This window comes from Ursus maritimus, unplaced genomic scaffold, assembly GCF_017311325.1.
Source record: "Ursus maritimus isolate PB19 unplaced genomic scaffold, ASM1731132v1 scaffold_20, whole genome shotgun sequence".
Classification (NCBI taxonomy): Eukaryota; Metazoa; Chordata; class Mammalia; order Carnivora; family Ursidae; genus Ursus; species Ursus maritimus.
The window spans coordinates 44,420,548-44,436,320 of NW_024424453.1; the positions used below are offsets into that span (position 1 = coordinate 44,420,548).

At 37.9% G+C, this 15,773-nt stretch overlaps 1 protein-coding gene across 6 annotated transcripts in view; it reads left to right on the forward strand.

Annotated features, from left to right (window-relative positions):
* Positions 1–15,773, forward strand: part of RBMS3 (RNA binding motif single stranded interacting protein 3) — a 672,596-nt gene that overhangs the window by 551,790 nt on the left and 105,033 nt on the right. For 5 of the 6 annotated variants that reach the window (XM_008709549.2, XM_040636892.1, XM_008709554.1 and 2 more), the window contains exon 8: positions 3,989–4,035. In XM_008709549.2, the coding sequence (XP_008707771.1) occupies positions 3,989–4,035 (47 nt within the window). Of the gene's footprint in view, positions 1–298; positions 338–3,988; positions 4,036–15,773 lie in introns of all 6 variants that reach the window. The other variant, XM_008709575.1, reaches the window with a different exon arrangement.

Consider the following 15,773-nt stretch of genomic DNA (forward strand, 5'->3'; position numbering starts at 1 on the left):
TAGTATAAAGGTGGCTAGACAGGGCAGCAAAATTGATTTTCTTTTTTACCTTTGCAGAAAGAAACAAAAGGAAATTGAATGCAAAATCTGCATTAAGACTCTATTAGAATTATAACTCAACAATCTGTTACCCATGGAATGAAAACCAGGTGCAGCCAAGTATTAGTTATTGTGCTACAATATTCAGCCAGTGGGTTAAGTTCAAACAACCCTTTGTTTAACCCATGCCTTGTTTTGTTACCCATAATGCTCCAAACGCGTATGACCTGAAACTATCTCTTGTCTCCTCTTGCCAAAGGTACTCAGAGGCAGGACTCTCCCTAGGCAAAATCATGAAGTAGGTGCATCTTGTGTTAATCCCCTACCCTTTCGCAATGATAATCTCACCTTAGATTCTCTCCACCTTCGTGTCCCCAAGTGCCTACTCCAGTTGCGTATTGCTCTGGATTTACCCTCTGTTTTCCAGAGGGTTCATGCTGTTTCTTGCTGTCTAATCCGTCTTTGACTGTATAATTTTCCTGCTCAAAAAATGCTCAGTGGCTTCCCCAGAGGAGCCAGGCAATCAAGGTTCTCCCTCCTTTTCTTTTGAGTCTTAACTCCCACTGCCCCTGCCCCACAATATGCTACTGCAAGTGAATCACTCACCTTGCCCTTTTTATGTCTATGTCTTTTCCATGCTCTTCCTTTTGTCTGGGCTGGCCTCCATCTCTCATCTCCATCTATGGAAATTCTAATCATCTTTCAAGGTTCCACTCATCTCTATGTCCCCACGTGGCTTCCCTGATCATCCCCAGCCTCTCTCCTCTACACCTCATCTATACCACTCATATGGCACTTACCACATGCTGCTTTGTATTATAATATTTATGTATGTGTCTTGTCTCCAGGCACTGTGCTGGGCGCTTTATAAACGTAATCTCATTTAAATTTCACAACAATCCGATGAGGTAGGTATTGCTTAATCATTTAGCAGTTGAAGAACCAAGGTTCAAACAGGTTAAACAATTTGCCCAAGGTCACACTGCTAGAACGGAACAGAGCTAAGACTTGAACCCAGGTCCAAAACATATATTCCTTCCACAAAACCATATTGCCATCTATTTAGTTCTTTACATCTTCTGAAAGATGGAATAGAAGTTTAAGATGAAGGAAGAAGCCAACTTAGGCTTTCTGATTATCACATGCATATTCAACAAAAAGAGTTTATTGATAGTTACTATGTTCCTAGCTAGGGCTGATTTGTTAACCATAATCCAGAAGGAATTCAAGTAAAATGTGAAAGAAAAAAATCCTTACCTAAAGTTGTCAGAACAAATAAACATGGCATAAGAAGAGAATGTTCAAGATAATTGATAATTCGAGAAAGGCTAACTAGCATATGTCTCTGGGCACTATTGGAAAATAAGTGCAAAGAAAAGAAGAAAACATGAGGTTGACGAGGAAAGGCTTCCTGTAAGTCCCCTAGGATTTAAACAATCTGTGGTGGTTAGGAGGCTGAAGGTATGATTTCATCCTAAACCTCTCACCAACAAACAATATCTCTGTTGAGTATAAAGCCCATTTTTTCCTTCCACCTCTGTTGTGACATCTTGAATAAGTTAGGAGAAAGAAGATGAGCATTTCTAAGACAGAAGTCTCATCCCCAATGGACAAATTTTACAACTGCCGTCTCCAGTAGCCAGCCATAACCATGGATTATGAGCTGTACCCTGGACAGTTCCATTCTGGGGAGTTTTCAGCCTAGAGCCAGCCTTGCATCAGTCACATGACAGAGGACTCATCTTGGGAAGATTTTAGACTTAGAATCTCTTTGTGTGTGTGTGTGTGTGAGTGTATGCATGTGTCTGTATTTTAAAGATTTATTTATTTATTTGAAAGAGAGAGAGAGGGGCAGAGGGAGAGGGAGAGAGTCTCAAGCAGACTCCACACTGAGCATAAGCCCCATGCAGAGCTCAGTGTCATGACCTGAGCTGAAACCAAGAGTTGGACCCTTAACCGAGTGGGACAACCAGGCACCCCAGGATCTCTTTGTGTTTTCGCACCACTACCGTTGCTTCTCATTTTCCAATCCCCCAGCTTGTCATATTATCAGTTGCATATTTCTTTAACATGAGTGAGATGCAGTTATCATTAATGTGTTTTCAGTACACCTCTATTACCTTCTGACAGTCATCTCAACTTTGCTTGCAAACTCCCTTCCAATTTATGTATGCTCCCAGTATGCCAATTCCATTCATATATGGCTCTATACTCTTGCTCTTTATACCAATCTTAATAACAATTTTAAAACTGTTCAGGAAAAATAATGCATGTAATCTAAGCTTCAATATAGCAGGGCATACTGGACTTCAAGCCCTATCTTGGAAAGCCTGAAAATTTCCATTTCAGTCATGTGTGAAATCTGAGGAATTCAATGAGCCCAACAGGAAAACTGCCTTCCCCTACACTCAAACTCAAAGCACAAAAGCTCCTTTTTCTTTTCTATAAAGTTTTAATGATTTTTCTTGTCTTCTACAAAAGTCCTCAAAGCTAATTCTTTTTTTTTTCTTTTGAAATAATTATAGATTCATGGGAAATTGCAAGAGAAATGTACAAGGAGGCCCTGTGTACCCTTCACCCCATTTCTCCCAATTATTATATATATTTTTTAAAGATTTTATTTATTTATTTGACAGAGAGAGAGACAGCCAGAGAGAGAGGGAATACAAGCAGGGGGAGTAGGAGAGGAAGAAGTAGGCTCCCAGCAGAGGAGCCTGACGCAGGGCTTGATCCCATAACGCTGGGATCACGCACTGAGCCGAAGGCAGACGCTTAACGACTGAGCCACCCAGGCGCTCCCCAATTATTATATCTTAATATAATTATAGTGCACTATCACGGCCAGGAAATTGACATTGGTCTAATTCACTTTTGAATTTCAAAAAAGAAAGAAAAATGACAACCTAGTGAGTTTTGAATTTCATTCTAAATTCTGTTTCTATTTACAAGCAGTAACCAGACCGACACTGTTGGAAACAAAAGGTGGTATGCCCATATGCCCACAGAGAACTTTCTCCCGCATTGCTGATGATCAAGTCTCATGCAGACCCTAGGTCAGTGTCATAGGTGGTGGAAAGGAGCCACAGAAAACGTGAGCTGGGATCTGATTCCGCCTCCAAATGTGTGACCTTGAGCAAGTCACTTGACCTCTCCATCTTCAGTGTCTTCATCTATAAAATGGAGAAACTATTTCTCCTGCCTACTTCAAAGGGTTGTTGTGAGGATCAAATGGGATGATGTGTATGAAGGAGGAGGTAGGCTGTGAATTAACAGTCATGAAGTTTATTGTTCTTTTCTGAAACTACTGCCTGTTACAGAAGTTTAGTTTTTCAAAGGTGATTTTATTCTTAGAAACAGAACAAACCCACCTACTTGTTAGCTACAAGGCCTAGAATTTCCATTATGTGTAAATGACCCTGCCTTTCTACCACTCTTAGTAGGACAGGTACCGGCAATATATGGGACAAGTGCTCTGTGAATCATTATCTGCACACCCCGAGGCATACGATCTATTTTAAAATAAATATTTCCCAACATTTTCTTCTGAAAGGTCGAATGCATTTTAAGTAGTTTTTATTTTTATCCTGACCACAGGATTTATTCTTGCTTTTTTTTTTCAGCTGTGAGACGTATAATAGGTGCTCTTGACAATAGTGAGAAATTATAAGGATACCAGATTAGACAGCGGATGGTTTATGAAGTAGAAATGGAAATCATCCAAACTGCATTGTTCCTTGGTTTGTCTGGATATATAATATAAACTCTTAACTCACTGGTGGATTCTGATGTGTGGGTAGTAAAAATGCTAGTCTTGGCAGTAAGGGTGGAAAAATGTATAGGATAAAATAAACTTAAATCAAAGATAAAAGTATTTGTGTGAAGTGAATGTTTTGGACACCAAAATAAAAGTGTTAAGATTTGTTTTCTCCTCTTTCCTCCCTGTATACAGGCTGGCATGGCTCTGACCTATGACCCCACAGCCGCCATACAGAATGGGTAAGTAGACCACATTTTCTCTATTTTAATTGCTAAGGTATCTTTGATCTCTGGCATCAGTGCGAAGGAAAATGTTCAAAAATGTCTTTTGTTTTAAATCCTTAAACAGAAACTTTAAACCAAACATTTCCTGCCATTGTACTTTTCTTCTTCCCATGTGTGACTCTGACTTCACAGCATCTTCCATGTCCTCTATTCCCACATGATCTCTACCCACATTATGTCTCCCTCCCTCATGCTCCCTTTCTCCTTCCCTTAGAAAAAGTAAGGAGTAGGACGTAAAGAGGGAGCATAGATAGAGCTAGGCTGGAAGACGTATCTGTGTGTCTCTGGGATAAGAGTGTTGCCCTGCTGGTAATTCTGGACTTTAGCTTTCAATTATTTTAGTGTTTTCCCAGTTCATTTAAACACAAATAATGCTTTTGCTGTTTTCTTCTGGCTATCAGGGAAGGGCATTGGACAGAGTCAAGTTAGAAACTTTGTGATTGTGTCTTCTCTCTTTATTTTATTTATTTATTTGTTTGTTTGTTTGTTTGTTTGTTTATTTATTTATTTATTTTTCTGGAGTGGAGGAGCAAAGAGAGGCAGGGGAGAGAATCTTAAGCAGGCTCCATGCCCGGCACAGAGCCCAATGTAGGGCTCAATCTCACAATGCTGACATCAGGACCTGAGCCCAAATCAAGAGTCAGACGCTTGACCAACTGAACCACTCAGACACCCATCGCTCTTTGTTTTAATAAGCATCTGGAAATTTATAGTCTCTTACTTAGAATAAGTCACACAGCTTAGGATTCTTCCTTTGAGAAACAAGACTTATACTACATGACCTGACTTCTCAAAAATTCTGTGATTCTGAGTATCTTTGGTTGAAACTCTTTTCTCAGTTTCCAGTCCCTTCTCTTTGCTGTGACTGTCCTGCAATTGACAATAATTATTCTTTGGTTGGTTGGTTATTTTATTTTCACAGCCTTCCATCTTGGATTTCTCCATGGCTTTCAGTTTTCTATTTACAGTCTCATTAAAGAATCAATCAGAATGAAGACCTCATTTAAGATCAATGTAGAGGGATAAAAAGATGCAAACTCTCTTTTCTATTTGTTCAGCTGCCTCTAAAGAAAATCTGTGGGATAGTGGAAATATTTAAATATCTCCTATTCTTAGAGTTATTCATTAAGGCAATGATTCATTCATTCGTTCAAAAAACATCCAATGAGTCTGCCAAGCACTTTGCTATGCTCTACAGATTTAAAAAACATTATATGAGACAGGATCTTTGCCTTCAAGGAACTCATAGTCTACCCTTCCATAAAAGAGTAAACGTGGATGGTAGCCTAGAGAAGGAGTCTAGTCCTTTCTCCCTTGTTGATTAAAACTTCTCTCCAGGGCAAAAATTAAGGATTTATCCAGTAAGCGTGTTCTTATTTCCAATAAGGCACTATAAACTTGGTGGGTAACAAGAAGGAAAGAAATGGAGAATAAAGTCCTCAAGAATCACACTGTATAGTTGGGGAAATATATAATTAACTCAAAAGGTATGGAACAAGGCATTATATGCTAAGTGACAGTGACAGAAAATAGGTGTTATGATGGAAGGGAATAGCATGTATTGAACACATGCTATGTACCGAGGATTTTATATTTGTAACTTAAGGTGCTTGGGAGCAGAGCCAAATACATGTAAAAACACGTGTAGTTACAACTGGAAATGTATATACATAAATGGAAAATAGAAATAACAATTGAACGAATACCTATATGTTCACTAACAGGATTCAGTAAGTGCTAATGTTTTACATACTGTATGTGTGTATATGTATTCATCTGTTAATATTCATCTATATTATCTATTATAAATTCCTTCTAACCCAAGCCTCTATGTGAAAGATTAGAAATGCAGCAGTGACCTGGGCCTGGACTGCAGTGAGAGAATGATCCCTTCTGATGGATTGCTTTAGGCAGTCATCTTTCCAATGCATAATTTAAAATCTGAATGTCTTCTCTAAAGACATAATTTTCCAAGTATTCTTCTTGATTTATCACAAACCTAAAGAGAAAGTAAAAAGAGATTTTAGTTCCTAATCTGAGCCACCAAAGGGAGCTTTGGGTTAATGCCATGTTAGAGGCTGTGAGGACAGCATGGAACACAGTGAACATTTCTCCCTTCTACAGGCCCTAACCTCACATTTCAGCTCACTGCCCATACGCCACATTGAGAATGGCTGCGGATCCGTCTGTGCACCTTTAATCACCCTCTCTATCACATGTCTTTATCTGTACCTTAGATTAACAATGTTATGCTCTATCCTTGGAACTATTTGAGGAGTTGCAACAATGCTTCATCCTTTTCCACTGCCTACTTAAACATTTACGGCAATGGATAGTTCCCTCTTGAAACACATTTTCGTTCAGATGCTGAGGATACCCACAATTTTCTTGATCTTATTATCTGATCTACTCTCACTGATAAAGAACTGTATGCCATTGACCAGCCCCTCTCTTCAATACCTTCTTATCCACTGAATATTCCTTTCAGCCTATAGAAATGCTCAAGTCTCTTCCAACTGTCAGGAGGGTAGAAGCAAAACAGTCTTCATGCCAATGATATCACTTCTAGTGACCACACTATTCTGGCCTTCTCTTCACTGCTCAACAACTTCAGTTGTCTGTACACAGTCTTCCAATATTCTTACCTAATGAAACCTATTAAATTATGAAGTCTGTTTTCAAACTTGACTGGAATTTCTTTTGCTGATGTGCCCCATGATCTCCAAATGTATCCATTATAACGGACACCCTTTTAGTTCTTACACCATCTGACATCTTGCCTCATTTGAGTTGCTGTTGTTACCATTTATACCTTTTTGGAAATTTCTTATCTCTCGGATCCCGCAACTCCATTCCCTGCTGATCTTCCTTGCTTTGTACTCTTCCTACTCACTTGGTCTCTTCATTCCTCCTCTTTTGCCTGTTTATACTAATCTTTCTCAGGGTTTTGTCTTTTTCCTGGTTGATCTCATCTATTCCTCTTGCTTTTGGAACCTGAGGACTTCCAAGCTGACACTTGAAGTTCATAAATACATACAGGGCACAGTAATTATTCTTTGGCTGGCTGGTTTTTTTTATTACCTGAGTTTCTAACTGCTTATTAGGTATTGCTCTTAGATATCTTTGTCTATCCCAAACTGAGATCATTAATTGAATCAATGTTTTCCTAATACAAACCAAACAAATTAAAATGAAAACCAAATATGAAATTTGCTTCTTCTTTTTTTTTTCTTAATATTTCAGTCTAAAGCCATTTAGGCCATAAACTCCAGCTCTCTGTGTTCTCTCTTTGACAACATTCTTAATGATAAAATTGGTCATTAAGACATATTCCCTCTATTTTTGAACTATATCTTCACCTCAGCTCTTGCTCCTTGCCACTGGTTGAGTTTATTCAGTCACCTTTCCTACCTGTACTGACCTTTTACCTGTCTCTAATATAGCTTTCCTCCAAAACAGTTTTACATTGTTTTTTGAATATAGGTAGTTAGATAGATAGATAGATGTAATCATAGTAATCATCTCCCTCTCTGTCTGGTTTAAAGTATTAGGTAGACTTTCCCAACTACAGAACAAAACTCAGACTTTCCAAGAATGGCACACACACACACACACACACACACACACACACACACACAATAATAATAATAACACTCCATGACTTGGTTCCTGAAAATCATATGAACCTTCAGTGAACCTTCTCAGAACATCCCATGACACTTTACACTTCTGTGTCTTGTGTCTCATGGAATTCTCTCTGCCTAGAGAGAATGGTGATTTTTTTCCCCTTCCTTCTTTCCTCTCTCTCTTTCCTTCTTTATGTCATTTTTTTAAAATACTGCTCTCCTTTAAAGGACACAGTCAAGTGATTCCAGGCAGAGGTAGTTACCCAATCAGTCATAAGAGAAACAGTATAAGCAGTGGCTAAGAGTGCATACTCCAGAATCAGCCTGCCAATATGCACATCCAAATTCTGTTATTCACCAGACATGGGCAAGTTGTTCGTGCTTTAGTTTGCTCCTCTGTGAAATGGAGATGACAGCAAGACTTTGCAAGGATTAAAGGAACTCTGTATGGTACAATGTAATCGTCAGTGTAGTATTGATGTTATTGTTGCACTGTATCTCTAGGTACCATGATACGTTTGACAGTCCATTTATCATGTAGCTATTGACACCATATTTATTTCCCTGCTGGGCTATTAACAGTGAAGGCAAGTTCCGTGCTTTATTCATCTTTATAGACTGTTTAACCCAGTATTGTAAATGCTAAATCAGATATAGGAAATGTAACCAATGATATCTTCTTGGCCCCAACAAATTGCCATTAGAGAAACCATTCCTCTTCTCAGCATCAATTTACTCTGTCCCCATGTAACACTTTAATCTGCTTCTCTTTAAGTATATAGCCTTCAGTTTCACCCAAAGTATCCAAACTGCCCATGAATTTATTACATCTTGAGTTAAGAATGGAGTTTTAGAAAGCTCAGACTGTCCATTGTGTTGTTGGTAACAAGAAGATAGAAATTTTATATATTGAAATGGAAAGAATAGGAAGATTGTAATGAATTAAACTTACTCATTTGATACCTCTTCATAGAGATGATTTTAAATATGTGTTGTTCATCTTTGGTTTTCATGTCTTGTACGGTAACATTTTAATAATAGGAAATACTAGAACAATAATTTCTAAGCCTGTAAAATGTCAAGATAACCACAAATATTTTCTCAACATACTGTCCCTTGGGTTAACATTAACATGTGCATCTTGGAGGTGTGGAAGCTGATTTAGAAAACTTACTCAGCATATTAAGGGATCTAACATGAATGTCCAGAATAGAGTATGCTACTCCCTATTCACATTGCTGTATTCGATCTAGCAAGCACCGTAATGCAGGCAGCAATAACCTAACAGAGTGAGAAATGTTTATTGATCTAGGAAAGTAACTGGTCTCATTTTACATAGACCAATCAGTATCCGAAGATACCGTTATAACTCACTCTAATCCAGTTAATATTCTTAAACATTGCTTAATGCTCACTGAATTCAATTCAACATTTTTTTTTCTTTTGAATATCTATCTATTCCACTGTTTAAAATCATTTTGGTGATGCAAATTTAAAAAGGAAAAATTTGGTATCATATCAGAGACAATGAACATGCACACGATTCTAATATGAGATACAGTGCAAATAATATTGCGGAGGAAGCACGAAGTACTATGAGATCTATGTATATATTAACTTTTATTTGTGTAAAATCTTCCTGAAAGAATACAAAAGAAATGATACAGTAGTTCTCTGAGGAGGGCCAACCAAGTACTGCAAAGTAGGGGAGAGAGGGAGACTTATTTTTCACTGTTTATATTTTTATATTCTTTTCAAAAAGAAAAGTAAAGAAAATTCATATCATAGGACCACAAAGAAAAATCATCTGTGTTCTAATGAAGGGTTAGAAAGGCTTATTGATGGAGCACTGACATGAACATTTCCTCTTGGAGATGCCCCACATCATAGCTAAAGAACACATTTTATGACCCCGTGGTTTCCCGTAAGTGTACTAAGCTCCAGGGTTTTCTGAGTATGTGGCTAGGTTGTAGCTAGTAGCTTAAATTGTGTCAAGAGTTAAATATGTTCTGAATCCCATAGCCTCTTCATTAATACAGCAACATGAAATTGAAATAAATACTCCCAAATTGAGCTCAACTTTAACTAATGAAGAACAAACATTTATAAATACCAACCGTGGTGAATCTATCCTGTTTGAACTTGGACAGTAGAAAATGTCAGTTCTGTCATCTGCTTGAATCTATCCAAATTATTGCTCTCGAAAAAATTAGTTCATTGTTGCATCTATCTAAGGCTTTGAAGTTTATAGTGAAGAAGTGTCTGGATCACAATGGAAAAATGAAACCTTAGTACTTTTTACTCTAGGCTAACTTACAAGAATAAAAATGCCTATTCTTCTTTCAGAACTGTCTGCCATAAGTCTACAAGTTGTTATTACTACTGCCCTATTGCTTTTTTAGCAGTCCAATATGAAATTCTATCCCTTTCAAATCTGAGTGTGGGAGGTGGGAAATAATCACTCCCCATGTTCAAAATCTCATCTTTCCAGTGCCCTTTTCAGTAAGAGCTGCTGTGTAAAAGCCTATTGGATTGTTTTATTTGAATAAAATGTATTCTTGGGAGGGACGTGGAAAAAAAATGTTTTCTATAGCACTGGTTTGCCAGCTGTTATATATGGGTATTTGATATTAAGTGATACAGAAACCTTATCTTATTACACTAGGAGAGGAATCTAACGTGAAGGATACGGTGGTATTACAATAAAAATGACCAATAACTTATTAATCTTGTGCTATAGTGTTACCCTGAGGATAGCGTTCGTGGTTCTGACTCTAACAATTTGCCTGTGGACGTGAAAGACGAGCCGGTCCTGTTGATTTCAGTGTGCAAATAGGATTTTGTGTGGTTTTCTTCAGTAAAAAACATTCTACCCTGGGGTTATTGATATATTCATGTTATTTTTATTGTCAGTGAAATAAGATTTCACCATATTACTCCTGACTGCCAAATCCCCTGAAGATGACTTTCCTGCAGACAAAATCACGTCCTATTAGTGACCCAGACTTGCATATTCTGAATTTCTGGAGCCCACTTGCTTTAAGGGCCAGAGAGCCAAGTAACTCTTTGCATTCCTTAAAAATATTAAGGTTTTCAAAGGCCAGCTTAGAGTTCTATAGATAGATTATACTTAGTTAACTCTCTTAACCAGTGTGGCCTTTGGTATTTTGTTCAAATGAAATCTCTCCAGAAGCAGCTAGTTCATATTCCTAAGACAAAGTTTCTCATCCTCAACACTTTGACATTTTGGACCAGATCAGTCTTCATGTGGGAGCTGCCCTGTGCATTGTAGAATGTTTAGCAAAATCCCAGACCTCTATCCACTAGATGCCATTAACAGCCCCCACACACACTTGTGACAACCAAAAATATCTCCAGATCCTGCCACAAAATATTCCCTGAGGAACAAAATCACTTCTAGTTCAGGACCACTGGACAGAGTATAAAAGGAACACTTATCATACACATAATGTTATGTGAATTTTAGCAAAAAAAATGTGTGTGTGTGTGTGTGTGTGTGTGTGTGTGTGTGCATCTTAAAAGAATAAACTATTCCCAGGAAAATGGTTTAAGAATTCATTCCCAGTTTTCTATAATAGCATTTTCAAGGCATAATGCATATATTATGAGATATAAAAACATAAAGTCACATATTTAGAATTACCTTAGCTTTGTTATTATGGCTAAAATGTTCTGTCAATTTTCACTTTCCTGTTTCCCAATAATACTTATTCCTAAAGCATCTATTTGGATGTTTGTTTGTTTTTTAACGTCATTGCCATGTGGTAATGTTTTTAAACCCTAACAGATACATGGTAGGGACTGAGAAGGAGTGGAGAGATTGGGAAACTCACCCTACCGTTCTCTCTCATAGAGCCTGGCCTGGTACATTTTCTTTAGATATGGTTACCTCTAAGCCTCAGATGCAACAAGCAGTGTTTCTTGTCATGGTTTAAGCAAGGGTTTCCCTGTAAATTCACCCAGTTTAAGTTTGGGCTTGGGAAGAGCTTATTTCAGAATACCAGAATTAGGGGATCAAGATGGTGTGCTGAGTCTCTTCTTGCCAGTACATTTTCCATTCTAAATAATTCTCTGACTTGAGTGGCAGTATTGGAACTTGCCGGCAAAGATGAAATATCATTCTTGTGTGATATATAGGATTAGAGCAGATAGAAAAAAATGCATTAAAATTTCCCCCAAGGGTTCCCTTTGTATCAGTTTAGTTGGCTAGTTTCTTTATGTTTCTTCTCCCTGTTTTCCCCATAAAATTCCCTGTAAACTCTGCCTGTCAATCCAATCCTTGGTGCCTTCACTTTTAATACTTCCGTTTGTACATTTTACAAAGTACACCAGCCACGCTCAAGTGAGATGCATGATTCACTCTATTGGTGGGAGAGGCTGAAACTGGATTTCTAACAGAAGTTAAACCACCGCATGGTGAATGAAAAAGACTGTGGAGTGATCGTGGAATAGCCGTGGGTGGAATGGGGTCATTATGAGCCCCAAATTAGTCTTTTTGTTCACTTCCTCATAAATAAGATCTGTCAAGGATAAGACCTAAAGGGAATTTTTAAAAGCAAATCATGATTTTTGTAGAAAAGGACTCTTTTCCCTAGTTGCTAGTACTATCACATGCTTAGAAATCAAGTATTGATTAAGCTTCCACTGAACATTTACTAACATGTAATGTTGGCCTCTCTTTGGGTTCTTGCCTGTCAGCTTTCTACTGATTCAGGAACCCATCTTCTATGCTCCCACCATCTTGGCATTAGCCATCTTATGCTGAAATCACTACTTATTTCCCTAAGCTTCTTTGCATTCATTCATTCATTCATTCAACCTATGGTTCTTAAGTATCTGTTATTTCCTAGTCTCTATTCTAGGCAACAAAGCCAGTGTGTCCTCAACATTGTCAAAGCTGACATCCAGAGGGGTCAATAAGTACCTAGTATTAGTCAGCTCCACCACCATAATAAAATACCATTGTTTCGGTGGTTTTAAACAACAAAAATTATTTTTCTCACTGTTCTGGAGCCTAGAAGTCTAAGATCACACTCTGGCTGATTTAGTTTCTGGTGAGGTCTCTCTTCCTGGCTGGTAGATGATTGCCTTCTCACTATGTCCTCACCCAGGCTTTCCTCCATGAGTGCTTATTGAAGGGAGAGCAAGTTCTCTAGTGTCCTTTCTTATAAGGACACTGATCCTATCAGATTAGGGCCCCACCCTGTTGACTTCATTTAACCTTAATTGCTTCCAGAGATGTTCCATCTCCAAATACAGACACATTGAAGGGACTTCAACATATGCATTTTGGAGGGACATGAACATTCGGTCTATAACATACATAAAGAAAATTTTAAAAATCACTACTTTAGATGGTGATAAGAGTGATGAAAAAAAAGAATAAATCACAGGAGAGGAATAGAGAGAAAACGGGGTGGAGATGGTGGTTGCTACTTTAGCTACAGACCTCTCTCAAGAAAGGAAAGGTGAGTGAGACCAATAATGAGAAAGAGGTAGCCTTAGGGAGATTTGTGGAAATAAGCATTGCAGGTAGAGAGAATTACAAGTTTAGTGGCCCAAGACAGAAGTGAGAATGACGGAATCATGCGACAGAAGAAGGTCAGTGTGGCTGAAAACTCCCTGGCTGATTCAGAGGGGTAGGAGAAAATACTAGAGAGGTAGGCAGTAGCCTGTTTGTGCTAGCCAATACCAGGAATGCAAATTCTGTTTTCATTGCAATGAAAAGCCATTGGAAGATTTTAGGCTGATTAATGTACAGATAAGATACCATTTAAGTGGCTCAAAAGACACACTCTACGTAATGTTTTAAAATCTTACCCATCTTTGGTACATGTAGTAAATGATGGATAATTTTTTTGAAGTGAAAGGATGGATGTTTGCTTACGCAGTAATCGATTTTGTTTAGAAGTCAGGTTTATTAGATATCATCTACAGAGTATATATTCACTCTTTATAGTGTACAAGTCTGTGAGTTCTGACAAGCACACAGTCATAGAACCACCAGACAATTAAGACAGAACAGTTACATCACTTTCCAAAATTCTCTCATGCATCTTTATAGTCGGTTCCCTCCCCCAAGCTCAGATTTTGATCTCCGCTGATCTATATAGGTTCTTTCTTTATAGTTTTGCATTTTTCATGTTGTGATAAAAGTGAAATTATAATATATGGAGTCTTTTGAGCCTGCCTTCTTTCATTTAGCATAATTCACTTAAGTTTCATCATGTTGAATGCATTGGCTGTTCTTATCTTACTGCTTAGTAGTGTTCTACTGCTTAGTAGTGTTCTACTGTTCACAGTTTATCAATTTAGTTGAAGGGTGTTCGGCTTGTTTCCCATTTTTGGCAAGTCCAATCAATAAAGCTGCTATAAACATTTGCTTTAAGGTTTTTGTGTAAACATAAGGTTTCATTTATCTTGAGTTCATATCTACCACTGGGATTGTTGAGTTATAAGATATGTGTGTGTTTAACTTCATAAGGAATTGGCAATCTGTTTTCCAAAATGACTGTACCATTCTGCATTTCCATCCGCAACAAATGAGAAGCCCACATTCTCTGAATCCTTGCCAGTGCTAAGATTCTCTTCTTGTTTTCTTTTTCTTTTCTTTTTTATGCCACTCTAATATGTATGCAGTCAGTATCATTTTTTTTTTTAAACTGCACGACTATAAACTTAAGAGGTCTGATGGGTATGGATAGTAAGGATGTAATGTGCAAGAGAGTAACTTTTTCAGCTACAATTTTTTAACCAAAAGAATATGGCTTTATAATCCTTGTTGAGAGCTAGATAAAATAAATTTAAGACTATACTCCCCCAATCCTTGCTTGAAGACTTTCACAGACTCTAAGATTAAAGAATTTTCTCATTGAATCCAGGAAACCTTGAAATCTAGCTCTCCTATATTCAGGCGGAGTCTTGTAAAATGCTTTTTTAGAATGGTAACCCATGAGAGTCTCTACTCAAAATATCAGTGACTTCTGAGGGTAAAGTTTTTGACCCCAAAACTCCAACCTCAGTGATGCTATTAAAAAACAAAAATTGAAAGTTGTAGTTGATTTTTGTTAAGAGTACAGCAAAGTGAAATAATGATTTTGTTACCACTGAAACCCATTTTCCCAGTCTATCCTCACATCAGTAAAGTAATCCATCAAAGGCAACCTGATTTTTTCCATTCTGTGGCTGGCCACTCTGGCCTTGCACTTACAGTGAGACAGGAAGGAAGAAACAGAATTTGAAAATCTGACAAATTTGAACATTAGGTAACTTGTGACCTCTGTAAGGTGTAGCGTGAGCAGAGAAGGCTGTGTCACTGATTTAAGGACCTAGAAGCTGCCCTTTGAAAGATCTGTGGAAAGATCTGATTTGTGAAGCCCTATTCTTGCCCAGTATCATTTTATAATTGTTCGACAAAGAGCCCTGACTCAAAAACTCAGTGCTTTTCAGAGTCGACAGGAGTGTATCACAGAGCTCCAGAATCTCCTGGATTGAATCCAGAAAATATTCCTATCCCCAGCTAGACACAAATCACAAATGGTCCACTTTCTTCTCTTTTCAGGCAGAAAATATTTAGCTTAGTTTCCACATGAGTCCATGGACTTCTGCCTAGCACAAATCATATGGAACGCTCCAGGAGCTGACCCTCTTCTCTTGAATGAAGAGACACATGCAATTTACGTACACCTAACATTGGCCGCCTTTGTGAAGCTTGGTGTTACCATTTTGCCTTTCCCTCAAAGACCTTTAGCATTGCCTTTAAAAAAAAAACAAAACAAAAACAAAACAAAACAAAAAACAACAAAAAGAAGAAGAAGAAAAGAAAAGAAAAGAAAAACAAACAAAAAAAGAATGCCCATGACTTTTCTCCGCCTGTTGGTTAAACATACTATTACACTCACCTGGCATAAGAGATTTTGTGCAGCCAATTTTATAAGATGACTCAAAGTTGTCATTTTGTTCAGAACGATTTATTTCTCTTAGTGGCATCAAACGCTATAAATCTCCCGGATGCTCCTGTTCACAGTTGGTGGAAAACATGAGGGT